This window comes from Carcharhinus amblyrhynchos, chromosome 35, assembly GCF_965287045.1.
Source record: "Carcharhinus amblyrhynchos chromosome 35, sCarAmb.v2.hapA, whole genome shotgun sequence".
NCBI lineage: Eukaryota > Metazoa > Chordata > Chondrichthyes > Carcharhiniformes > Carcharhinidae > Carcharhinus > Carcharhinus amblyrhynchos.
The window spans coordinates 2,425,348-2,452,925 of record NC_137358.1 but is presented as its reverse complement, the minus strand read 5'-3'; the positions used below and the strand labels follow the sequence as shown (position 1 = coordinate 2,452,925).

The 27,578-nt window shown below is 51.5% G+C and overlaps 1 protein-coding gene across 1 annotated transcript; it reads left to right on the top strand.

The window, feature by feature from the left end:
- The first annotated feature begins 1,804 nt into the window (after nt 1-1,804).
- Nucleotides 1,805-20,262, top strand: sox10 (SRY-box transcription factor 10). The gene is made up of 3 exons (XM_080217740.1): nt 1,805-2,657; nt 18,036-18,292; nt 19,550-20,262. The coding sequence occupies exons 1-3, from the start codon at nt 2,266-2,268 to the stop codon at nt 20,260-20,262; spliced, it is 1,362 nt and encodes a 453-aa protein (XP_080073866.1). The 5' UTR covers nt 1,805-2,265.
- The last annotated feature ends 7,316 nt before the right edge of the window (nt 20,263-27,578 follow it).

Here is a 27,578-nt window from a genome sequence, read left to right as displayed (position 1 = left end):
ACTCCCAGGACAGGTACAGCTCAGGGTTAGATACAGAGTAAAGCTCCCTCTACACTGTCCCCATCAAACACTCCCAGGACAGGTACAGCATGGGGTTAGATACAGAGTAAAGCTCCCTCTACACTGTCCTCATCAAATACTCCCAGGACAGGTACAGCACGGGGTTAGATACAGAGTAAAGCTCCCTCTACACTGTCCCCATCAAACACTCCCAGGACAGGTACAGCACGGGGTTAGATACAGAGTAAAACTCCCTCTACACTGTCCCCCATCAAACACTCCCAGGACAGGTACAGCATGGGATTAGATACAGAGTAAAGCTCCCTCTACACTATCCCCCATCAAACACTCCCAGGACAGGTACAGCACGGGGTTAGATACAGAGTAAAACTTTCTGTCCTGGTGCCTGCCCTTTCTGCATCTGGACTGTAAAATCCACAGAATCATCGAATTTCTACAGTGCAGAAGGAGGCCATTTGGCCCCTCAAATCTGCACTGACTCTCCTAAAGGGCATGTTATGCAGACACAGTCCCCAGCCCGATTCCCATAACCCCACACCTTTACTGGAGCTAATCCCTCTAACGTATACATCTTGGGAGACTAATGACAATTTTGCACAGGCAATCCTCCTCACTTAGGGAACATGGGAACAGAGTTTGCACATCTTTCAGACTGTGGGAGAAAACTGAGCACCCGGAGGAAACCCACGCAGACATGGGGAGAACATACAGACTCCACAGGGACAGTGACTCAAGGCTGGAATTGAACTGGAGCCCCTGGCGCTGTGAGGCATCAGTGCTATGCCACCGTGCTGCCTGAGTGTTTGGGACTTTGGTGGATGGGGCACTTTTTGTTCATTTGATCAGAGAATCCTACAATGCAGAAGGAGGCCATTCAGCCCATCGAGTCTGCACTGACCACTACCCCATCCAGGCCCGATCCCCATAACCTCATGCATCTACCCTAGAAAGTCTCCCTAACACTAAGCCTCAAGTTAGCCTGGCCAATCCACCAAACACGCACTTCTTCGGACTGTGGGAGGAAACCGGAGCACCCGGAGGAAACCCACGCAGACACGGGGAGAACATGCAGACTCCCCGAGCCAGGAATCGAACCCGGGTCCCTGAGGAGACATTTTTTGGCTGACTTCACAGCGACAGGTTTAGGGAAATAAAAGATGGGGAAGTGTCAGCTTCTGGACACAGAAACATCCGCCCAGTGACTCCATCATCAGCTCCGCAGTCAATGCACAACGATACACCAACTGGGAAGGTTCTGGAGGCGGAACATTCCAGCACAAAAAGTGAACCATTGACAGTGTGTGATGTGGAAGAGTGGATGACAGTGTAGCGCTCCAGGACATAAAACACCTCCAACCTCAGGAGACCACTCCATCTCCAACTGGCAAGACAAGCTGTCGCTTTAACACTTGGAATATTTGCAGATATAAGTCCTCTTATTAAAAAAAAAGTCACCAGTCTTTGTGTGTGGGAGTGTTTTATTTCTTTCAAAATCTCAAGGCTACCTTAAAACATCCTCCCAGTTCTTGCAGATACAGGGTGCCCTGCCCCTGGGAGGGGCCCTGCATTGACCCCACCCAGAACTTGGAGGAGTCACCAATGGTGATGGAGGTCCACCAGGGAGGGGGGGGGGGGTCTGGCCAATGGCAGAGAGAGTGACCACTGGGGAGAGAGGTGGGGGGGGGGGGAGGCGGGCATCATATTTAAAGCCCAGAAGCCGAGGCTCCACAAATTTCTTTTGTCAAAAAGTTTCATGCGAGCTCTGATTTTTCATTAACATTCTGGAGGGGAGTGAGTGACTGAGTGAGTGTGAGAGAGAGAGAGAGAGAGACAGCATCTCAGCTCAGAGCTAGAGACAGCCAGGGCACTGCTGCCTCTTAATTAAACCCCATTCAACTACAAATGAACTTCAACAACGAGATGAACTTTTAATCCAGCAAGCAATAGTGTTTAAAAAGTTTTCAAGAAAGTTTTAGTCTGTGGCTGTGTGTGTTTGTGTGTGGGAGGGAGAGAAAAGTTGCTGAAACTCTGGATTTATACCTGAGAAATCTTAAGCTTGCCAAACTAGTTTGACAACTTGTGAAACTTTTTCTGTGTGTGGGCAGAGGGGGGTTTTTTTTTCTCCCTTTTTGTGAATCTGTTGTTTTGTTTTAATTTAGACCCTTGCAGCAATAATAAAAGTGGGGATTTTTGTGTGTGTGTGTGTGTGTGTGTCTGGGAGAGGAGAGTTTGCATCAAGGAACAATGACGGATGATCGCACTGTGTCAGACGTGGCCAGCCCGGGAGGCTCTGAGAGTGACTCTGTTGTATCCCCGGGATCTTCCTTTGCAGCCGATGGAGAGGAGAAATCCCAGCTCCAGCCCAGTGCGGTGGAAGGGAGTGGGAAGCGAGAGGACGAGGAGGACAAGTTCCCCCTGTGCATCAGGGAGGCTGTTAGCCAGGTGCTGGAAGGCTACGACTGGACCCTGGTGCCCATGCCCGTCCGGGTTAACGGATCCTCCAAGAACAAACCCCATGTCAAGAGGCCGATGAATGCTTTCATGGTGTGGGCACAGGCGGCACGGAGGAAGCTGGCAGATCAGTACCCACATCTACACAACGCGGAGCTCAGCAAAACTCTGGGGAAACTGTGGAGGTAAGTCCTAGATAACAAACAAATAATCCCCCCCCCCCCACCCCACAGCACTTACCCCTGCCTGAGTTACACTCCACCAAACACATTCTGCACCCCCCTCCAACACACTCACAGACACATACAGAGACACACATACACAGAGACACACACACACACACACAGAAACACAGACACACATAGACAGAGAGAGATACACACACAGATACACGGACAGATACACAAAGACAGAGATACACACGCAGATACACAGACACTCGCAAACACACACAGACACAAACACATACACAGACACACAGACAGAGACACACACACATACTGACATACGCACATACAGATAGACACGCAGACACACATACTGACAGAGAGACTGACACACACACACACACAAACTGGTTGATCAACTCTGTTTTGGGTTCAATTCCGGCCTTGGGTCACTGTCTGTGTGGAGTCTGCACATTCTCCCCGTGTCTATGTGGGTCTCCTCCAGGTCTCCTTCGGTTTCCTCCCACAGTCTGAAAGATGTGCAGGTTAGGGTGGATTGACCGTGCTAAATTGCCCCTTAGTGTCCTAAGATATGCAGGTTAGGGGAATTACCAGGGTAAATATGTGGGATTATGGGGATAGAGCCTGGATAAGATACCCCGTCAGAGAGTCGGTGCAGACTCGATGGGCTGAATGACCTCCTTCTGCACTGTTGGGATTAAATGATTCTATTCTACAGAACCAAAAGACAGAAAAATATCGGAAACTTTTCTCCATGAAAAAGTGTCCTTTATTTGTCGTGAAGCCTGGGTTTAAATTGTGGGATTCCAAGTCAGAGTTTAGTTCAGGATACATTGCGGAACTTTTAGGCACCCGAATCGGATTTGGATTGTAAAATTTGTTTCTAACGCAGACTGCGTTACAATTACATTTTCAACAATTGCGTTCACTGTTCGTCCCCACCCACCCCCCAGAAAAATAGAGAAAGCTGGAGACCCAGAAAATGTGAAGTCCAGAATAATTCCGGTATCTCCGGCACTTATTTATCTCGATTGTGATGGGGTGGTGGGGGTGTTTTTGGAGCCGCCAGCTTGTCACTTTTACAAGTTTTGACTAGTTTGTCATCAACTTAAATGTCATTCAAGGAAAGAAGTGAAAGTTCTGGTGGAGAGCGAAGGGTCAACTTGGATTGCTAGCTTTATTGGCAACACATTCTCCTCTTGTCTTCAACCTCCAAAGATTCGCTCTTTTATTTTCTCTTAATTCTTCTTGGAAGAAACCTACTGAAGTGGGTCTAAGTAAAGATTCCAAAAAGGGTTATTGGATTAAGAGGGATTTCAATGCGAGGAGTGTGATTCTTTAATCTCCAAATTCTCTAACCTAGTGAGAAGAAAAATCTCTTTCCATCAACCTTAAAGTGAATGCGTTGGGGTTACGGGGATAGGGTCTCCAACGGAGACTCGATGGGCAGAATAACCTGCTTCGATTTGTTTTTATTGTTTTATTTATTAGTCTCGCAAGGAGGCTTACATTAAGCCTGAGGGTGGCACAGTGGTTAGCACTGCTGCCCCACACCACCAAGGAGCCGGGTTCAATTCCCACCTTGTCTGTGCGGAGTTTGCACGTTCTCCCCTGTCTGCGTGAGTTTCCTCCGGGTGCTCTGGTTTCCTCCCACCGTCCGAAAGATGTGCTGATTGAGTGTATTGGCCAAGCTGAATTCTCCCTCTGTACCCGAACAGGTGCCAGAGTGTGGCGACTAGGGGATTTTCACAGTAACTTCATTGCAGTGTTAACGTAAGCCGACTTGCAACACTGATAAATTTAGATTAAGCTTCAACTCCTGCCCCATTTCCCTGTGGTCTCACCAACACTCTATACCCTATAACACTCCCATTGTCCTGCGTCTGTGACGTTTTTGTCAAATCTCCCTTAGCTCCTACCTAAAAATTTATTTTAAAGTTTATTTATTAGTGCCACAAGTAGACTTACATTAACGCTGCAATGAAGTCACTGTGAAAATTCCCGAGTCGCCACATTCTAGCGCCTGTTCGGGTTACGCTGAGGGAGAATTTAGCACGGCCAATCCACCCAACCAGCACGTCTTTCAGACTCTGGGAGGAAATCGGAGCACCCGGAGGAAACCCACGCAGATGCGGGGAGAATGTGCAGACTCTGCACAGACAGTGACCCAAGCAGGGAATTGAACCCGGGTCCCTGGCGCTGTGAGGCAGCAGTGCGAACCACTGTGCCACCCACCGCACTGTCGTGATTCTATCAGCATAAAGTCAGGGACAAGTGGAAGCAAAAAAAAAAGTGGAGAAGGTGAGAGGATGATGGTTTCGGACTCCAGAGAATTGGACTGAGCAGGAGAGAGCGAGAGAGGGAGCAAGAGAGAATATGTGGAGGATGAAGGGAGAATAGGCAAGGAGAAAGGTGACCAGTTGGAAAAGAGAGTGAGATGGGCGCGCGGATTAAGCGGAGTGGGGGGGTGTGGGAGGGGTGGAGAGAGGAACAGAAGAGACAGAAGGAGGCGTACTGGAACTTGAGCAGAGAGTGAGAAGATTGAAAGAGATATGGATGGACAGAGTGAAGGAGAGAAGAAAATAGACATGGAAAGGAGAGGGAAGAATAGACAAAAGTATGGATGAGTGACTCAGGCAAAGAGTTGGACAGAGCAAATAGATTGATAAGTAGACGGACGGGCAAAGTGTGTGAGAGAGAGGAGAAGATGGAAAAAAGACAACAGGAGAAAAAAGAAAGGAATAGATGGGGTGGATTCTCAGAGGCTATTTCCCCAGGTTGAAATGGTCGCTACGAGAGGACACAGATTTAAGGTGCAGGGAAGCAAGTACAGAGGTGATGTTAGGGGTAAGTTTTTCACTCAGAGGGTGGTGGGCGAATGGAATCGGCTGCCGTCAGTGGTGGTGGAGGCAAACTCGCTGGGGTCTTTTAAAAGGCTTCTGGATGAGTATATGGGGTTTAATGGGATTGGGGGTTATAGATAGGTCTATGGATTGGTAGGTATTGATGTGATCGGCGCAACTTGTGGGCCGAAGGGCCTGTTTGTGCTGTAGTGTTCTGTGTTCTAAAAGAGAGAGAGAGTAATATTGACAATGACAGAAACAAAGTCACGGGAAAGATATGAAGAGGCAGAGAGAGAGGAAGGTAGAAGAATGAACACAGCTGACAGCAGAAGAGAGAGTGACCAGTTCTCTTTAATCAGGTTACTCTTGAGCTCACAGAGGGTTTAATGATGTCAACACAAAGTCATCGAGTGAGTCATATCCTAAGTAGACCATGCTGTGGCCAGAGGAGATACTAGTTCTGGGAATGGGATAGAACGTAATGTCGCCTAGACACTCGGAGGGTGTGGTTGGGTGGGTTAAATTGGCTCGGTGACAGTGATCCCGAGCACAGTCTCACTCACCCCCCTCCCCCCCTCCCCCATCACAGTGGAGGATTTCACCCCAGAGACCTGAGCGCAAATACTAAACCGATGCTCTGAGTGCAGGACTGAGGGAGTGCCGCACTGTCAGAGGGTCAGTGCTGAGGGAGTGCCGCACTGTCAGAGGGTCAGTGCTGAGGGAGTGCCGCACTGTCAGAGGGTCAGTGCTGAGGGAGCGCCGCACTGTCAGAGGGTCAGTGCTGAGGGAGTGCCGCACTGTCAGAGGGTCAGTGCTGAGGGAGCGCCGCGCTGTCAGAGGGTCAGTGCTGAGGGAGTGCCGCACTGTCAGAGGGTCAGTGCTGAGGGAGTGCCGCGCTGTCAGAGGGTCAGTGCTGAGGGAGTGCCGCGCTGTCAGAGGGTCAGTGCTGAGGGAGCGCCGCGCTGTCAGAGGGTCAGTGCTGAGGGAGTGCCGCACTGTCAGAGGGTCAGTGCTGAGGGAGCGCCGCGCTGTCAGAGGGTCAGTGCTGAGGGAGTGCCGCGCTGTCAGAGGGTCAGTGCTGAGGGAGTGCCGCGCTGTCAGAGGGTCAGTGCTGAGGGAGCGCCGCGCTGTCAGAGGGTCAGTGCTGAGGGAGCGCCGCGCTGTCAGAGGGTCAGTGCTGAGGGAGTGCCGCGCTGTCAGAGGGTCAGTGCTGAGGGAGTGCCGCACTGTCAGAAGTGCCATTTCTTTGCTGGGGACCTATTTCCCTCTCAGATGAACATAAATGGCCCACATGACCCCGAAGCGATCACTGTTTCTGGGATGATGCTGTGTGAAAATATCATTCCTGTGTGGGGTGACACAGTGGGTTAGCACTGCTGCCTCATAGCGCCAGGGACCCAGGTTCAATTCCTGGCTTGGGGTCACTGTCTGTGTAGAGTCCGTATGTTCTCCCCATGTCTGTGTGGGTTTCCTCTGGGTGCTCCGGTTTGCTCCCACACTCCAAAGATGTGCGGGTTGAGTGGATTGGCCATGCTAAATTAACCCTAGTGTCAGAGAGATGGAAAGGTAAATATGTGGGAGTTACAGGGAAAGGGGCTGGGATGGGATTATGGTCGGTGCAGGCCCGATGGGCCGAATGGTCTCCTTCTGCACTGTCAGAATCCTTAATTCCCCGGCTGGAAAGCATTATGGGATGTTCTGAAGCTGCAGAAGGTGATTCATTAACGCAAATTCTTCTTCTTTGTTTGCTTATATCACAGTTAGAGAGGAACAGTAATCCGATAAATGCCTCACGTGTCCTGTTCCATATTCCAGATCTGAATCTGTTTCTTCTTCTCTCTCTTCTCCCCCTGACGGATCTGCCCCGTATCTCCTCCCCGTCCTGCTCCCAACTGGCCTTCTTCTCCTCCCTATCCCGATCATCACCTCCAGCTCCCTCCGAGACCTCAGCACTCCTCCAATTCCAACCTCATTGCCCAATTCCGCCATTGTTGGCCATTCCTTCAACGCCCACTCCCAAAACTTTGTCCATAAACAGTGTCAGCTCGCAGTTCTCCTTTAAGATTCTTCTTTTGGTGCCTTGTCCCAATATCTCACGCACTTCAAGGGGCAAGGAGTCAAACTCTGTTTGGTAATCGTTCCTTGGGCTGTTTGAGCATCGACAAGGTGCTATATAAATGTACAATGTTGTTGCTTCACTGGGTTCCCTCCCTCACTATAACAAGTGGCCCCTGGGCTGCCTCCCACACATTATCCCCACCCCTCCCTCACCCAAGAGCTGGAGACACTCATGGTGCAGTTGGAAAAGAGTTGGAGGTCCCAGAAGGAAAGACGGTCACTCTCTGATACAGCAGACATTGCCCCAGAGCTGACTGTCACCAGAACCCCCACCCACCCCCACCCCCAACCTCTGAGTGGCCCACTCGCACCATGGCCAGTGAAAGGTTGGGAAGAGTAGTGAGGGGTGGTGGGGGGGAGGGGTGCAAATGCCGCAAACATGGAGGCCATCCAAGGAGGGGGAATCTGGGGAAGGGTGCTCACACAGGGAGCGGGCTTTAAACCGGGCGCCCACTCAGGGAGGGGGGCTCTGAGCAGGGTGCCTGTTTGGGCAGGATGCTCGCTGGAGGAGGGGGCGTGGGGCAGGGTACCCTCTTGGAGAGGGGGCTTCAAGGAGGGTGTCTGCTTGGGAGGGGGCACTGGGGAGGGTGCCCACTTGTGAAGGGGGGGGTGCGAGCAGGGTGCCCATTTGGGGAGGGGCTCTGGGGAGGTTGCCCACTTATGGTGGGGGGGGGGGCAATGTGAGCAGGGTGCCCACTCAGGGAGGGAAGCTCTGTGTGTGTGGGGAGGGTAGGGAAAGTTGAGGGGGGGGGGGTACAAGGTGCTTGCTCAGCTTCCGGTCTCAAGGTGAGAATGACACTGAAAGCTGGCAGCGTGTGCAGGGATTGGCTGGCCAGAGTTTGAAATACTCACCAGCGAAAATTAAACTGACTTTTCAAAAATAAACTCTGGAGTTATTTATAAAATGGACAGTGAGTGGCATCCGGCAGGGAGACAGGAATCCGCGAGCTCTGGGCTGTGCTGACGCTGCCTAAAACCTTCTGCGGTGCTTGTTGGCGGTGAGTGGCTGTGGAGATTGAGTGGAACCTCTGGCCCTGTGTCTCAGGGCGGTAGGTTTGGCATGGCAGAGACTCGGGGAGAGGGGTGGAATCTCAGGGAAAAGAGGCTTTCCAATCCCTCTGAATATCCATTCCCAACCTTTTCTATTTTTGGGAATCGCTTCTGGAATTGGGAAAGGGGGTTGATTTAATGGGAGCGGGGCGTGTTAGAAAGCTGCCAGATTGGGCACAGTTTGGCGGCTAACTTTGGCAAGGATCCTCCTTTCTTCCACACTCAGTGGGATTCTTTCCAGCGATTCCACAGCATCCAATTCCAACCGAAATTCCCTCCAAGCCATAAGATAATCAAGGAAAAGGCGTATGTCACCTCCAGACTCGATCACGTCACTGATGTTCTGGTCAGCCTCCCACCTTCCTGATCAAGGACCCCACACACCCCGGACATTCTCTCTTCCACCTTCTCCCATCAGGATAAGGATATAACAGTCTGAGGTCACGTACCAGCCGACTTCTTCCCTGCTGCCTTCAGACTTTTGAATGGATAATCACGGATCCATAGAATCCCTACAGGGCAGAAGGAGGCCATTCAGCCCATCGGGTCTGCACCAACCACCATCCCACCCAGGCCCTATTCTCGTGACCCCTCATATTTACCCTGCTAATCCCCCTGACACTCGGGTTAATTCATCGTGGCCAATCCACCTAACCTGCACATCTTTGGAGTGTGGGAGGAAAACGGAGCACCTGGAGGAAACCCATGCAGACACGGGGAGAACATGCAAACTCCACACAGACAGTGACCCAAGGCCGGACTTGAACCCAGGTCCCTGGCTGTGAGGCAGCAGCGCTAACCACTGTGCCACCCTCACTATGACTGTAACACTACATACCGCACCCTCTCCTTTCCTTCTCTATAAACAGTATGCTTTGTCTGTATAGCGCGCAAGAAACAATACTTTTCAGTGTATGATAATATATGTGACAATAATAATCAAATCAAATCAAAAATTTCAGCTAATGCCTTTGCCCCAACCCATCGTCCTCTCCTCACTGACCAGCATTGGCATCCTGTCAAACTGTATGTTAATTTTAAACGTCTCTCTTGTGGTTTCAATCCGTTACCGTTCCCCCATCTCTGGGATTCCTCCCATTACTGTTTTTACTGCTTCCTTGGATTTCTTTCAGTGTATTCTTAGAATCAGAGATTCCCGACAGTGCAGGAGAGGCCATTCGGCCCATTGAGTCTGCACCAGCTCCCTGACAGGCCCCTGTCCCCTGCCCCATCCCTCCAATCACGGCCAATCCGCCTAACCTGCTCATCTTTGAGGAAACCGGAGCGCCCGGAGGAAACCCACGCAGACACGGGGAGAATGTGCAAACCCCACACAGACAGAACCCCCGGGCCCCTGGCTCTGCGAGGCAGCGGTGCAATAAAGGGTTAACAGTCGGTGCTTTGCTTATCGCTGCGATTTTGGAATTCTCAAAAATTCGCTACTTTTGCTCAGATTAATTTACAGAGAAAGGGTGTGTGGGAGTGTGGGGATGAGAGTTCCCAGCTGACTCTGGCTTGAGTTCAGGGTCACAGCTGTGACATTCTGCGCTCCCCACCCTGACTCTCCCCGCTCTGCCCACTGCCCAATCCCCCCCCCCTCCACAATCACAAATTTCAAATAAAACATTGACTTTTTTTTCTCCTGCTGTCCTTCAGAGGAAATGGTTACATCTGACCCGCGTCACCAGTGAGGTACACCCCCCCAACTGCAGTTAAATACTTCAGACACGCAGAGACCCTCGACCCACACAGGGGGGCTGTGGGGGGATGGGACGGTATCAGGGTCCAGATTTGAGAGGTTAGGGGTCACATGGAGAATTGAATGAGGGGAGATTGAAGAAAGGAACAGAACTCTGGACTGACCCTGACGTGAAGAAAGGTTTCCTGCACTCCATACATTGGAGCAGAATACACTTAGCGACTTCAAGGCAGTAACTTTCCCTCGGTTATCCATTTGTGTGGCAACCAGGGGATTTTCACAGTAACTTCACTGCAGTGTTAACGTAAGCCAACTTGTGGCACTAATAAACATAAACTTAACTTGAGGGTGTCGATACTCCAAATCTGTACTGCTAACCACAAACCGAACATTTTAAGTTTGTCTTAAAAATGCTTTTACACATTTTTCAAATACTTTCCTTCGCTGAGGGTTAGTTGTTCATTCTAAAACTTAAGCAACAGTGTCACTCCCAGGTACAGCACGGTGTTAGATACAGAGTAAAGCTCCCTCTACACTGTTCCCCATCAAACACTCCCAGGACAGGTACAGCACGGTGTTAGATACAGAGTAAAGCTCCCTCTACACTGTCCCCCATCAAACACTCCCAGGACAGGTACAACACAGGGTTAGATACAGAGTAAAGCTCCCTCTACACTGTCCCCCATCAAACACTCCCAGGACAGGTACAACACAGGGTTAGATACAGAGTAAAGCTCCCTCTACACTGTCCCCCCATCAAACACTCCCAGGACAGGTACAGCACGGGGTTAGATACAGAGTAAAGCTCCCTCTACACTGTTTCCCCATCAAACATTCCCAGGACAGGTACAGCACGGTGTTAGATACAGAGTAAAGCTCCCTCTACACTGTCCCCCATCAAACACTCCCAGGATAGAGTAAAGCTCATAACAACTCCTTGTTTCGGCTGCCAGCTGAAATTTGCTGAATCTTCTGGAGAATCTGTCAGAGGGTCAGTGCTGAGGGAGCGCCGCACTGTCAGAGGGTCAGTGCTGAGGGAGCGCCGCACTATCAGAGGGTCAGTGCTGAGGGAGCGCCGCACTGTCAGAGGGTCAGTGCTGAGGGAGCGCCGCACTGTCAGAGGGTCAGTGCTGAGGGAGCGCCGCACTGTCAGAGGGTCAGTGCTGAGGGAGCGCCGCACTGTCAGAGGGTCAGTGCTGAGGGAGCGCCGCACTGTCAGAGGGTCAGTGCTGAGGGAGCGCCGCACTGTCAGAGGGTCAGTGCTGAGGGAGCGCCGCACTGTCAGAGGGTCAGTGCTGAGGGAGCGCCGCACTGTCAGAGGGTCAGTGCTGAGGGAGCGCCGCACTGTCAGAGGGTCAGTGCTGAGGGAGTTTTGAAGTTTACGCTATTGAGGAAGAGCACTGGGTTTCTCCCCAGTTTGATGACGATATTAATATCTCAGTCAGCATCATTCTCACATTGCTCTTTGTGGGATCTTGCTTTGCTTTTTCATATTTTGATGACAAAACACATTTGTCAGCAGTGAAAACTGTGGGGATTTCAGGGGGCTTTCGAATGGTGCAACAGGAACAGAGGAATTAGGAGCAGAAGTCGGGAAATCCAGCCCTTCGAGCCTGCTCCGCCATTCAGTCAGCTCATGGCTGATCTCTCCCTGGTCTCAAATCCACCTCACCACCTCTTCCCCATATCCCCTTATCCCTCTATTAGAAATATATCCATCTCCTCCTTGAAACCACTCAATGATTCAGATTCCACCGCACTCTGGGGCAGCGAGTTCCACAAATTCACCCCCCTCTGTGAGAAGTAGTTCCTCCTCAGCTCAGTTTTAAATCTACCGCCTCTCAACCTATACCTGTGACCTCTTGTTTGAGATTGCCCCACAGGGGGAAACATTTGGTCTACATTTACTTTATCAATCCCTTTTAGTATTTTATATACTTCGATCAGATCCCCCTCATCCTTCTAAACTCCAGCGAGTACAAACCCAAACTGATTAATCTCTCCTCAACCCTTTCATCCCCGGGATCAATCTGGTGAACCTCCTCTGAGCTGCCTCCAATGCCACCACATCCTTCCTCAAATAAAGAGACCAAAACTGGACACAGTACTCCAGATGTGGTCTCACCAACACCCCATACAATATCAATGTGTTTGTTTATTTGGCTTTGAATGCCCCCAATGTGTGGAGGTCTCTCTTCTATGTCACCTTTGGCATCCATCGATCAGAAGAATGAGGAGTTCCTGATGTTAGGGAGGGTCACAGTCTTACCCCCACCCACACACCCCACCCCACCCTCATTCTGATCCCATTTCAGATGGGTGAATGCTCAGCGGGCTGAATGGCCTCTTCCTGCTCTGGACTGTTCTGCAATTTATCCAATGATCTTTGAAAGTTTGAGCCCGAGGGAAGTGGGAGAATTGGAACCTCTGATGGTGTGGCAAACAGGTGGGAGCTTTGTATCCTTTATATGGGCATCGCTGGCTAGGTTAGCATTTATCGTCCATCCCTAATCGTCCTTCAGGAAGGTGGTGGTGAACTGCCTTCTTGAGCCACTGCAGTCCATGTGGTGTAGGTACCACCACAGCGCTGTTAGGGAGGGAGTTCCAGGATTTTGACCCAGTGACAGTGAAGGAACGGCCGATATATTCCCAACTCAGAATGGTGAGTGACTTGGAGGGGAACTTGCAGGTGGTGGTGTTCCCCAGGTATCTGCTGCCCTTGTCCTTCTAGATGGAAGTGGTGGTGGGTTTGGAAGGTGATGTCTAAGGATCTTTGGTGAGCTGCTGCAGTGCATCTTGTAGATGGTACACACTGCTGCTACTGAGCATCGTTGGTGGAGGGAGGGGGTGTTTGTGGATGGGGGGCCAATTAAGCGGGGCTGCTTTGTCCTGGATGGTGTTGAGCTTCTTGAGTGTTGTTGGAGCTGCACCCATCCAGGCAAGTGGGGGGTATTCCATCACACTCCTGACTTGTGCCTTGTAGATGATGGACAGGCTTTGGGGAGTCAGGAGGTGAGTTACTCTCCGCAGGATTCCCAGCATCTGATCTGCTCTTGTAGCCACGGTATTTATGTGGCTGGGTCCAGTTCAGTGGTGGGTCGATGGTGACCCTCACAATGTTGACTGTGGGATGATCTTATTGAATCTTAAGGGGAGATGTTTAGATTCTCTCTTGTTGGAGATGTGCAAACCTCAAAGCTTTAATTCCACAGCTTGAGATTCGTGTTATTTCTGCTTCTTCTGTCTTAGTTGAGTTGGCTTCATAGAGTAACGTCCACATTGTACCAACAGAGACACGGGCAGCAATGTGAGTCCTTATTCCTTCACACAGAGCGTCACTGTCATTGACACAGTGGGGTAGAAATAGTGGGGAAATGAGGAAATTTGTTAACCATGGGAAGCAGCTGGATTAGAGTCACAGAAACTTACACCATGGAAGGAGGCCATTTGGTCCATCATGCTTTGTCCTGCCATCCCAACACGTTGCCATAATCCTGACAGTTCCTCGGGGACCTGTCCAACTCCCACTCTCAGTTATTTATAGAGTCAGATTCTGTCACCTTCTCGGGCCGAGCATTCTAGATCCCGATGATTCCGGGAGAGAAAGCCATTTTCCCCTCCCTGGTCCCTGACCTCCAGCTATTTCCTCCCTGGAGAATGGGAGCTCAGTCCATCAAAACCTCACGGGGGTGATTCTCCAGTCCCGCTGCGCTGGGTTTGTCGCGCGGTGAGCCGGGAGACTCGAGCGGAGGCCGTTCCGTGGGCTTCCCACTGGGCTCCACGCCCACCGCGAGCCTCTGGATTCCCGGCTTCATCAGCTCCGTGTGAGAAACCGGCGTGATTCGTTTAAATCTTCATTTCCCTACGAATTAAATAACATTGGCGGACACGGGACTGAAATTTCTGACACTGCCCCCCCCCCCCCCCCCCCACCCCCCCCACCACCACCGCCCACCAGGGATGGTTCACTCTAGCGGGGTTTACACATGGGCTCCAGTTGGGGGCAGTTGCCCCTGCGCACGGGCCCCCAGGCACTGCCCAAGGGGAAAAGTGCCAATGCCCCGGGGGCACTTTGGCATTGCCCACTGTGTATGAGGCAATGCCAAGAGCTTGGGGCCTAATGGGGGTGTAGGGCCTGTGGGCGGGGATGGGGGCGGTGGTCAGTGAGGGTGGGGGGTGTTCCTGCTGTCACTCTGCTGAGTGACAGAGGGATGGAGGCCAGCGATTTGGGGCTGGCCATCGGGGTGGGGGTTCAGGCCTGCAGTGGGTGGGCACGATTGTGGAGCTGCAGGGTGGGGACATTGAGGCTGGGGGTGTGATGGTCAGCGCTGGGCCCCGACATGTTGTGTGGGCCAGCAATGTGGACGTTGGCGGGAGTGGGGGGCAGCGATTGAGCTGGCCATTGACCCGAGCATGCAGGGATCTCGGTGCTGACAGATCGGCGCACGCGCAGTGGCGCTCACAGTGATATGCTGCCGGCCTCTCCAGTGGGAATAGTCGCTGGTCCCCGATATTTACCGAGATTCACACTAGTGCACTCTGACAGCGTGGGAGATTCATTTTGAAACTCTGCCGAATAAACCAGTGGGATTTACTCCAGTTTTTATGCAAATTCAACACCTTGAATTTTTTTGGGAGAATTTTCCCCCTTATCTCGATTTTATATCATCTCTTCACCTTCACCAGGGAGAACAGCCTGAACTTTTCCAACTACTCCTTGGGATTCTCTCCCCCTGGTAACATGCTGGAAAATCACCCCTTCCTCACACCATTTGCACCCTTCCTGAAATGTGATTCCAGTGATTTTAAAGTCCCAACTTTGTCTCTTTTCCTGTCGGAAGCATTTTGGAAAGTCTTTAAACAAGAGAACTTCCATTCCACAAAGCACCACCTCAGGACGTCCCAGAAGTGTTTTGTAGCCAATCAGATACATTTGAATTTTGGCCATCGGTATCAAGCCAATGACTGTCTGAGATTCTCAGAGCGCTCCCCGCTCCCCCTCCCGCGGTGACACAGGTTTCTGTCCACGCCGCCCCAACACTCCAGAATGTTCTCTCTCATCTGCACCCATTTTACAGACTTCCAAAACCATTCCCCCTTCCAGTTAACGAAATGAATTGTCGGGGGGGGGTGGTGGCACAGTGGTTAGCGCTGCTGCCTCACAGCACCAGGGACCCGGGTTCGATTCCAGTCTTGGATGACTGTCTGTGTGGAGTTTGCATGTTCTCCCCGTGTCTGCGTGGGTTTCCTCCGGGTGCTCCGGTTTCCTCCCACAGTCCAAAGATCGGCAGATTAGGTGCATGGGCCATGCTAAATTGCCCCTTAATGTCAGGGGGATTAGCAGGGTAAATACCTGCGGTTACGGGACTAGGGTCTGGGTGGGATTGTGGTCAGTACAGACTTGATGGGCCGAATGGCCTCCTGTACTGTAGGGATTCACTGATTCCCTTGCCCTCCTTCTTGCTTACCTTTCCTGCAACATGGTTGTTTGGGTATTTACAAAGTTGAGCCTCACCATTAATCTCACCATTCACCATACGTAGAACACAGAACACAACAGCACAAACAGGCCCTTCAGCCCACAAGTTGCTCTGATCATATCCCCACCTACCAGGCCTATCTCTAACCCTCAATCCCATGTACCCATTCAGAAGTCTCTTAAAAGACCCCAACGAGTTCGCCTCCATCACTGACGGCAGCCACTCACTCACCACCGATTTTAATAAACTTCTAAATGGCTGTGTATAAATAACGCTGAGAGAGAGAGGACTGAGAGACACCAGTCAGTGTGATATCCCACAGAGAAAGGGGGACTGAGAGACACCAGTCAGTGTACAGATATCTCCCTGAGAGACACCAGTCAGTGTACAGATATCTCCCTGAGAGAGAGAGAGAGAGAGGGGGGACTGAGAGACACCTGTCAATGTACAGATATCTCCCTGAGAGACACCAGTCAGTGTACAGATATCTCCCTGAGAGAGAGAGAGAGAGGAGGCTGAGAGACACCAGTCAGTGTACAGATATCTCCCCGAGAGAGAGAGAGGGGACTGAGAGACACCAGTCAGTGTACAGATATCTCCCTGAGAGAGAGGACTGAGAGACACCAGTCAGTGTACAGATATCTCCCTGAGAGACACCAGTCAGTGTACAGATATCTCCCTGAGAGAGAAAGAGGGGGACTGAGAGACACCAGTCAGTGTACAGCTATCTCCCTGAGAGGGAGAGAGGGGACTGAGAGACACCAGTCAGTGTACAGATATCTCCCTGAGAGAGAGAGAGGATTGAGAGACACCAGCCAGTGTACAGATATTGCCCCTTTAGCAATATTTAAAGTTTTTACGTGGTTGGTTTAAATGTGGATTCAGTAATTCGGTGCTGACTATTCAACCGGGGTAGGAGGACATCTCAAAGTGTTTTGCAACCAAGATCTTCGTTGTTGTAACACAGGAAACACAGCAGCCATTTTGTGCACAGCAAGATCCCACACACAGCAGCGAGACAATGGCTGAATAATCTGTAGTCCTCGGGACACCGGGGAACACATCCCCTGCTCTTTGTTGTAATAATGTCCCGTGTGGCCTTGTCTGATGGTCAGTTGTTGCTGTTAACTGTTCTGTTGACAGTGTTAGTGGGAACTGTAGCCTGGAGGGCAGAGAGAGAGGAGCATTATTCGAGTATCAGAAATGATATAGTGCTGACAGAGGCCATTCATGCCATTGTGCCTGTGCTAGCTCTTTGACGGAGCTATCTGATGAGTCGTGTTTCCCTGCCCTTTCCCTACAGCCTTGCAAATTCCTCTGGCGATCCTCCAATCCCTTTTGAAAGCTCCTATTGAGTCTGATTCCAGCGTCCTTTCAGGCAGTGCCCTCCCGACCACAACAACTCACCACCCAAGAGATTTCTCTTCAAACGGGGCAGGGCTACTGGGGAAACGAGTTGGAGAGTGGGACAAATTGGATAACACGGCCAAAGAGCTGAGACCAGCATGATGGGCCGAATGGCCTCCTTTTGTGCTGTATCTGTTCTCTGATTGCCTGAACACAAGACGGGGACGTGTTTCACACGTGCCGGATAGATTAGATCATGTGGCACAGGAGCAGAATTAGGCCACTCGGCCCATCGAGTCTGCCCCGCCATTCAATCATGGCTGATACTTTTCTCCTCCCCATTCTCCTGCCTTTTCCCCATAACCCCTGATCCCCTTATTGATCAGGAACCTGTCTATCTCTGTCTTAAAGACACTCAGTGACCCCGGCCTCCTCTGTGGCAAAGAGTTCCACAGATTCCCCACTCTCTGGCTGAAGAAATCCCTCCCCATCTCTGTTTTAAAGGATCGTCCCTTTACCCTGAGGTTGGGCCCTCTCTGGTTCGAGTTTTTCCTACGAGTGGAAACATCCTCTCCGTGTCCGCTCTATCCAGGGCCTCGCAAACAAAGAGCAACAAAAGTGTTCCCCAGGACCGCAGATGAACAAAAGTCATTGTCTCGCTGCTGTTTGTGGGATCTTGCTGTGCACAGAATGACTGCTGTGTTATAAGAGCGATGACCTTGGTTACAAAACACTTTGAGATGTAAGTTTCAGTAAGACCCCCCCCCCCCCCCAACATCCTTCTAAACTCCACCGAGAGTCCTCGGCCGTTCCTTATCTGACGTTTCCTTCGCCGCAGGTTGCTGAACGAGAACGATAAGAGGCCGTTTGTGGAGGAGGCAGAGAGACTCCGCTCACAGCACAAGAAGGACCACCCCGATTACAAATACCAGCCGCGGCGACGGAAGAACATGAAACCCGGCCAGGCCGACGCGGAGGCCCACCCGGACGACAGCCACATCTCCGCCGTGCAGCCTCACTACAAGGCCGTGCCTCAGGACCGCGGGCGCGGGGCGGGCAGCTCCCCGCTCTCGGAGGGACACAGCGAGCACACAGGTGAGCCGTCAGCCCTCTCGGCCCAGCCCAGCGCTCCGGCGGCGTTCCGACCTCCTGCTGCCGATTACTCACAGCAGTATCCAGCTTCACCCCCTCTAACTGCCTGGCCTCGGGAATACTGAGCCAATCTGCTTCCCGCTGGGATTCTGCTCCCCAAAACATTGGTGAGAGCAGCATTAATACCTGGACGCCAAAATATCTGGAATTAAGAATCATTTATGATCATGAAACCATTGCCGTAAAGATCCATCTGGTTCACTCACTGTTCCACCTAGGCCCTAACCCCATACATTTACCCCAGCTAGTCCCCCTGACACCAAAGGTCAATTTAGCGTGGCCAATCCACCTAACCAGCACGTCTTTCGGATTGCTGGAGGAAACCCACGCAGACACGGGGAGAATGTGCAAACTCCACACAGACAGTGACCAAAGGCCGGGAATTGAACCCAGGTCGCTAGCACGGAGGCAGCAGCGCCAATCACTGTGCTACTGTGCCGCCCACCATTAATTAGGGAAGAAAATCTGCCGTCCTTACCCGGGTCTGGCCTACATGTGACTCCAGAGCCACAGCAACGTGGTTGACTCTCAACTGCCCTCTGAGGGTAACTAGGGATGGGCAATAAATGCTGGCCCAGCCAGTGATGCCCGCGTCCCACAAATGAATAACAAAAATAATCTTTTTCCATCACCGGTGTTGTATTTCACCGGTCAGGCAAGAGTGAACATCGCCAATGACCATCCTCGTTGCCAGTTGACCGCCCTCCGTCCGTGCGCCCACCCTTCAACCCCTCCAGGGATCTGGTCAGCCCTCATCCTTGGACGTATCCCCCAACCCTGGCCCTGCAATACGAGTCACAGATGGACTGAGGGACTCAGCGGAACTGCCCCCTCTTTGTCTCGACCATTCCACATTCGGCTGAGTTCCAAATTCCCCGTCCTCACTGGCAGCGGAGTGAACGAGATCAGAGAATCCCGGCCACCGGGTGTTAACTCTTCCATAACTTCTGGAGCGTTGCTCTGTGTTAAAGGTGCTATGTAAATGCTTTTTTTTTTTTTGCTCAACTGCATTTGCCACCTATCTGCCCACTGGTGCACCCACCCCACTGTAGTTCCTGCCCCCCCCCACCTCAGTTCTGCCTCTGCTGCTAATTTGCCCCTAAACTGTGATGTTGTTCCCTCTCTGCCAGTGTCCGAGCATTGTTTCATTGCCCTTATTTTTTCCCCCTCTCTCTCTCTCTCTCTCTCTCTCTCGTACAGGGCAGAACCACGGCCCTCCGACGCCCCCCACCACCCCCAAGACGGAGATACAGCCCGGGAAGGCGGAGGGTAAACGGGAAGGGCGCCCGCTAGTGGAAGGAGGGAAGCCACACATCGACTTTGGCAACATGGATATCGGTGACCTCAGTCACGACGTCATGTCCAACATGGAGAGCTTCGACGTACACGAGTTTGACCAGTACCTGCCCCCCAACGGGCACCCGGGGCACGGGCAGGCCTTGGGGGCTGGGCCCTACGTGGGGAATTACGGGCTGGGGGGCGCGCTGGCTGCCTCCGGCGGACATTCTGCATGGATCGCCAAGCAGCACGGCGGCGGCTCGTCATCCTCTGCCTCGGCCAACACTTCAGCCGAATCCAAGACTCAGATCAAGACAGAGCAAGCCCATCCGAGTCATTACGCAGATCAGCAACACTCCTCTGCCCAGATCACCTACACCTCCCTCAGCCTTCCTCACTACGGATCCGCCTTCCCGAGCATCACCAGGTCCCAGTTCGACTACCCCGACCACCAGCCTTCCGGATCCTACTACAGCCCCTCTGGCCAGGGCTCTGGACTCTACACTGCTTTCTCCTACATGGGGGCGTCTCAGCGTCCACTCTACACGTCCATCAGTGACCCTTCCTCAGTGCCGCAGTCCCGCAGCCCCACTCACTGGGAGCAACCGGTCTACACAACGCTCACTCGCCCATAGGAAAACCTCCCCCCACCCCCAGCCCTCCCACACACCCAACAACCCTGGGCCCAAACCCCCCCCCCCTCTCTCTCTTCAAGACGAGGGTCAAATGGGGCTTTTTTCTTTGCCAGGAAAAAAAAAGATCTCAAAAAAAAAACAATCCACAAATAAGGTTCTAACGATCGACCCCGTTTTCCAGCACTTCTCATATTCCCATGGGTCAGACTGAAGTCTCTTGCCCCGCAGACCTGAAGGGTCAAGGCAAGCACGCACGACAGGCTGATCCGCGCGTTTGAGTGAAGACAGCGGCGCGAACGCAAACCGGACCCGCCGCCTACGGGACAGAGCGTGGTCACCGTCCCCAGCATCAAGTGACACGAAGCGATCAACCCAAGTTTCTGGAAAGATCAATCTCTCATACGTACAGCGCTGCCAAGAATCCCACAGAGAACCGTAAGGTCACACCACGACCCCCCTCTCACCCTCTCCCCCCCGCCTCCGTCTCCCACCCCAGGATTAAGTGACCGGAGATGCCAGCCTTGCTGTTGGCGGGACAGACCCACCCCCCCATGGCCTTCAACTGTGGTGGACGTCGTTGTAAAGAACTCCTGAGATACTGTTATTAAAATAGGCCGAAGGCCACGTGAGCCTTCGATTGTCAACTGCTGCATAATCTTGTCAAAAAGTTGTTTAAATCTGCTTTGCTTCAGTTGCGAGTAACACTTCTCTCTCTCTCCCTCTCTCAGTTTTGTTTTAATCTGTTTAACTCTCTCTCACAGGCGGACGTTTGGTTTAACCTCCGGCCACTTTACTAGAGCATCGCTAATATTCTATGTGCGAGCAGATATTTGTACAAAAAAATGTGTTTGTGTCGTGTGGGGGGAAGGGGGGAATGGGGGGAGGGAAGGGGGGAATTGGGAGAGAAAGAACACTGCACACACCCCCCTCCCCCTTTTGTGGGTTCAGGAGATCCCAAAGCCAGTCCAGGGATGAGTCTTTACGAAATGTCGCCATTGCTATAATGTAGGAACGGAAAAAGCCAATTTACAGCAAGACCCCCTGTTCACACTCTCACACTCACAGACACACACACTCACACACACTCACACACACTCACTGTCACTCACTGTCACTCACTCACACACACACACACACAAACACACACACAGCAATGCGATATAATCTACTTTCTTTGGTGTGATTGATTGAAAGATGGACATTGGCCCCAGCACTCTGGGGAGAATCCCCATGACCTTTAACGGAGGTGATGGCCTAGGGGTATTATCACCGGCCTATTAATCCAGAAACTCAGCTAATGTTCTGGGGGACCCGGGTTCGAATCCTGCCACGGCAGCTGGTGGAATTTGAATTCAATTTTAAAAAAATCTGGAATTAAGAATGTACTGATGACCATGAAACCATTGTCGGAAAAACCCATCTGGTTCCTTTAGGGAAGGAAATCTGCCGTCCTTACCCCAGTCTGGCCTACATGTGACTCCAGAGCCACAGCAATGTGGGTGACTCTCAACTGCCCTCAGACATAGAAATATAGAAACTGGATAAAAGCAAATTACTGCAGATACTGGAATCTGAAACCAGAAGGGAAAATGCTGGAAAATCTCAGCAGGTCTGGCAGTATCTGAGAGGAGAGAAAAGAGCCGACGTTTTGAGTCCAGATGACCCTTTGCCAAAGCTCTGACCAAGGCTCATCTGGACTCAAAACGTCAATTCTATTTTTCACCCCTTACAGATGCTGCCAGACCTGCTGAGATTTTCCAGCATTTTCTCTTTTGGACATAAAAACCAGAAGCAGGAGGAGGCCATTTGGCCCCTCGAGCCTGCCCCACCATTCATTTTGATCATGGCTGATCATCCAATCCTGATCCCCCACCGCCCCCCCCCTTCCTCCCCAGATCCCCTCATCCCAAGAGATCCATCTAATTTCTTCTTGAAATCAGCAAGCTAATTCAGTTTCAAGGGCAACTGGGGATAAATGCTGACCCAGCCAGCGACACCTATGTCCCAAGTACGAGTACAAAGAAAATAGCGGCAGTGGAATTTTACACATTCATTCAAGAGGGCAGGTGGACCCCCTTACTCCCCCCGCAGTGTAACACCCTTCCTGAGAGGCAGGTAATGTGCACCTATTTGATAAGGAAACTGGAAGCTAGTCTCAACGGAAACTCTCTTGCCGTCTTGCGCTGGGTCAGATCCACGCAGCTCTTGATTCAGCGAAGAGTTTGTGAGACAAAGACTCTGCCGGAGTCACCCCCTCATACCCTTACCAGCTGTTGGTAAATATTATTGAGGGGAGGAACTTAGACCCTTGTATTTTAACTCGGTGTAGGCGTATAAAGCGTAGCTCTTTGCGTCGATTAGTTTCGCCGCAGTGAGGGTCCATCAGAAAGCGTTGGACTCTCTATCCTCGGGCTAGAGTTACAGGCTCCCACCCCCTCCAGGACGTGTCTGAGAGTCTCCTGGATTTGCAAATTGATCTCCTGGGAGGAAGTTCGGGCGCTGATAAAGAGATGTGTGTTATTTTATTTGTTACGTTAATAAGTACTGGAGATGGAATGCTGGGTGAGTTGAGGGTGGACGGAGGAGTCAGGGGAGGTTGACTTGACAGTCACCCTGGGGAACCCGTCCACGGTCAATTCACTTTCCGATGAGGGTGGGTGTATCAGGTGACCACTGAGGGTCACGTGATGAAGTCTCCAGCAATATTTCCAGCCAGTGTTGGGTAGCACGGTGGTTAGCACTGCTGCCCCACAGCGCCAGGTTCAATTCCGGCCTTGGGCCTTGTGTGGAGTTTGCATGTTCTCCCCGTGTCTGCGTGGGTTTCCTCTCACACTCCAAAGATGTGTGGGTTAGGTTGATTGGTCATGCTAAATTGCCCCCAGGCGTTCCCAAGAGGTGTCGGTTAGGGGGATTAGCAGGGTAAATAAATGGGTTTATGGGGATAGGACGTGGGTGGGATTATTGTCGGTGCAGGCCCAATGGGCTGAATGGCCTCCTTCTACACTGGAGTGATTCTATTAGATCTGCTGTCTTCAACCTCATAAATAGCCTCTGAAATTTAATTTCTAATTTATTCACTCATGGGCCAGCAGTTAGTGTCCATCCCCAATTGCCCCTTGAGAAGGAGGTGGTGAGCTGCCTTCCTGAACCCACTGCAGTCCCTAAAGTGTAGGTACACCCACAGTGCTGTTAGAGAGAGAGTTCCAGGATTTTGACCCAGCGACTGTGAAGGAACGGCCGATATATTTCCAAGTCAGGATGGCGAGTGACTTGGAGGGGATCTTGCAGTTGGTGGTGTTCCCACCACCATAGAAAAGTTACTGCACCAAAAGAGGCCATTCAGCCCATCTTGTCCGTGCCAGCCCGAGGACACCCAGATGCTCTTTCTAATCTGACCTTCCTGCCCATAGCCCCGTAGCTTACAGATGCAGATCCAGTTTTACCTGTCCACCCGATCGCTTGCCCTCATAATTTTGGACACCTCAGTCAACCCAACCCCACCCCTCGGGCTTCTTTGTTCCAAGGAAAATCAGCCCAACCCCTCCTCGTAGCTACAATGTTCTAACCCCAGCAACATTCCTGTAAACCACCTCTGCCAAGCTGGGTAAGGACGGCAGATTTCCTCTCCTAGAGGGACATTAGTGAGGCAGTTGAGTTTTTAATGAGAATCACTGATAGTTTCAGGGTTACTGTTGCTGAGACAAGCTTTGTCATTCCAGATTTATTCATTAAATTTCAATTCCACCAGCGGCCCCCTGGTGGGATCTGAACCCGTGTCTGTGGAGCTTTGGGTCTGGGTGACTAGTCCAGTGATATTACCACGATGTCACCACCTTCCCCTGAAAAATACAATTAGGAGTGTCTGTAATAAGCAATTAGACTTGGCCATGAGGAGCTGAGCAAGAATGAATAGCAAACACATAGACCCACACACCCCAGCAGCTCAAGGCTGCATCCTTAACCCAGGCTCACCTTAGCTGTTCATCTAATTTTTCCATTCTACTTTCCCAAGCAGGTTTTAATCATAGAATCCTACAGTCAGAAAGAGGCCATTCAGCCCATTGAGTCTGCACTGACCATCCTCCCACCCAGGCCCTAAGCCCATAACCCCAAACATTTACCCTAGCTCACTGTCCCTCATTTATTCTCCCCTCAATCTGGTGTCCAATGGGGGTGCCATAAGCATAGACATGGGTCAAGGGTGGAAGAGGAAAAGCACTTTGTTAAAATGGCGGTGTGGGCTCGTTGGGCCTGTTTCCCGTGCTGTGTTGTTCTTTGTTCTAATCCCCCTGACATTACGGGGCAATTTTCGCATGACCAATCACCCTAACCCGCACATCTTTCAGACTGTGGGAGGAAACCTGAGCACCTGGAGGAAACCCAGGCAGACATGGGGAGAAGGTGCGGACTCCACATAGACAGTGACCCAGGCTGGAATTGAACCCGGGTCCCTGGGGTTGTGAGGTAGCTGTGCTAACCACTGTACTGCCATGTCACTTGAGGAATTGGAGCAAAGTAGAACCTCCTCCTCACACACGGTGGCACAGTGGGTTAGCAATACTGCCTCATGGCGCCAGGGACCCAGGTTCGATTCCCGGCTCGGGTCACTGTCAGTGTGGAGACTGCACCTTCTCCCCGTGTCTGCGTGGGTTTCCTCCGGGTGCTCCGGTTTCCTCCCACAGTCTGAAAGACGTGCTGGTTAGGGTACATTGGCCGTGTTAAATTCTCCCTCAGTGTAACCCGAACAGGCATATGGGCTGTATGGCGATTAGGGGATTTTCACAGTAACTTCACTGCAGCGTAAAGTAAGCCTACTTGTGACACTAATAAATAAACTTTAAACTGAAACACCCGGCCCATTTCCCTCAGGGAAAACCTGCGCCCAATTGTTTCAGAGGCAATGGGGTTCCTTAAAAAGGGCAAATCCTGGCCTCCTGTTTGGAAGGAAGATCCTTTTAACTTAGGGAAGAGCGCAGGGCCATCTCTGGATGCCTTGAGTGTTGCTATGGAAACATGGTAGAACAGCGGGATTGTCGGCAGTTACGATAAAGGCATATTTATTTTCCAGTGTTAAGGAATTCCGTCGTTTGTTTTGTTATAGACGTTTTACTTTATAATCCTATGTTCTAACAGCTAGGTTCTCCTTCCCACAGCTGCCGTGGGGCGTGCGGGGGCGGGCGGGGAAGTGTGTCGTGTTGGGGTGGGTCTGAATTCCTCACCGCCTCCCCCACCGAGACAGCAGGCGCCACCCAGCTGGGACTGGGATCTCCAGTCTCTGTTGGGTTGCCCGATCTCAAGAGGGAAAGTGTTCAGAACACGAGGACTTACCGAGTGAGGGCGACGCAGGAGAAGATCGTTCGGGCCATCATTTGGCCCCATCATTTGGGGCAGCGTGGTGGCACAGTGGTTAGCACCGCTGCCTCACAGCGCCAGGGACCCGGGTTCGATTCCTGGCTTGGCTCACTGTTCTGTGCAGAGTTTGCACGTTCTCCCCGTGTCTGCGTGGGTTTCCTCCAGGAGCTCTAGCTTCCCCCCACAGTCTGAAAGACGTGCTGGTTAGATGCATTGGCCGTGCTAAACTTTCCTTCAGTATACCCAAACAGGTGCTGGAGTGTGGCCACTCGGGGATTTTCACAGTAACTTCATTGCAGTGTAAATGTAAACCTACTTGTGACACTAATAAATAAACTTCAAACACCCACAGTGGTATTAGGGAGGGAGCTCCAAGATTTTGACCCAGTGGCAGTGAAGGAATGGTCGATAGATTTCCAAGTCAGGATGGTGAGTGGCTTGGAGGGGAACTTGCAGGTGGGGGTGTTCCCCATGTATCTGCTGCCCTTGTCCTTCTAGATGGAAGAGGTGGTGGGTTTGGAAGGTGCTGTCTAAGGATCTTTGCAGTGCATCTTGTAGATGGTACACACTGCTGCTACTGAGTGTCGGTGGTAGAGGGAATGGATGTTGTGCCATTCAAATGGGCTGCTTTGACCTGGATGATGTTGAGTTTCTTGCTGGAGCCGCACCCATCCAGGCAAGTGGGGAGTATTCCATCACACTCCTGACTTGCAGATGCTGGACAGGCTTTGGGGAGTCAGGGGGTGAGTTATTCTCCACCGATTTCCCAGCCGGTGGCCTGATCTTGTAGACACAAGCATAGACTCAATCCAATTCAGTTTCTGGTCAACAGTAGTCCCCAGGATGGGTGCAAGGGTGATGCTCTTGCAGTTAAATAGCCCCCTGACATTCATCGCCTGAGCTCAGGTCCACTTGGATGAGCTGCGGAGTAAGAGTGTGTTGAGGAGACGGGCAAAAATATCGGATTCGGTATTTATCTGATATGTCGGAAGGGAATTTGTTGCTGGCAAACAGAACGCTCTCAGCTGAGCCGTTATTCAAAAAAAAAACACACCCTGAAATATCGTATTCAAGCAAAACCCTTTTTCTCCTTTGTGGCTGGGGTTAATCGTTCACAGACTGTCCCCCCCTCCCCCCACACCCCCACCCCCCAGCCCTGCCGGATGAGTCCGATCTGAATATGAACAATCCTACCTAGGACACCGATGCTTTGTCTGTACAGTGTGCCAAGAAGCAATACTTTTCACTGTATCCCAGCGTGTGTGACAATAATAAATCAAATCAAATTAATCCATCACGCAAACCAGCCTCCCATCCACTGACTCTGTCTACACTTCCCGCTGCCTCGGCAAAGCAGCCAACATAATTAAGGACCCCCCACGCACCCCGGACATTCTCTCTTCCACCTTCTTCCATTGGGAAAAAGATACAAAAGTCTGAGGTCCCGTACCGACCGACTCAAGAACAGCTTCTTCCCTGCTGCTGTCAGACTTTTGAATGGACCTGCCTGATATTAAGTTGATCTTTCTCTACACCCCAGCTGTGGCTGTAACAATACATTCTGCACCCTTTCCGTTCCTACTCCCCTCAGTACTCTATAAACAGTATGCTTTGTCCGTATAGCGCACAGGAAACAATAATTTTTACTGCATCCCAGTACACATGACAATAATAAATCAGAATTGGCAGTTTTCTGGGTTTACGAATAGAACAACGTACATTGTGGGGTTGAACCTGAGGTCCAGGGGGTCCTGACGGAGTGGGGGGGGGGTGAGCAGATCCCGAGAGTGATGGGGGTGAGAGTTACGAAGTGGGGGGGGGGGGGGGTGGAGCTGTGGGAAGGGGTTCGTGATGTTAGTCCATTTCTAGTGTATTATTTATTGCTGTCCAGGGTCACACACACACTGACTGTCGGATGATGGAAAATGTTTGTGTTTTTTCAGAGTTTATTCACGGGGGGCGGG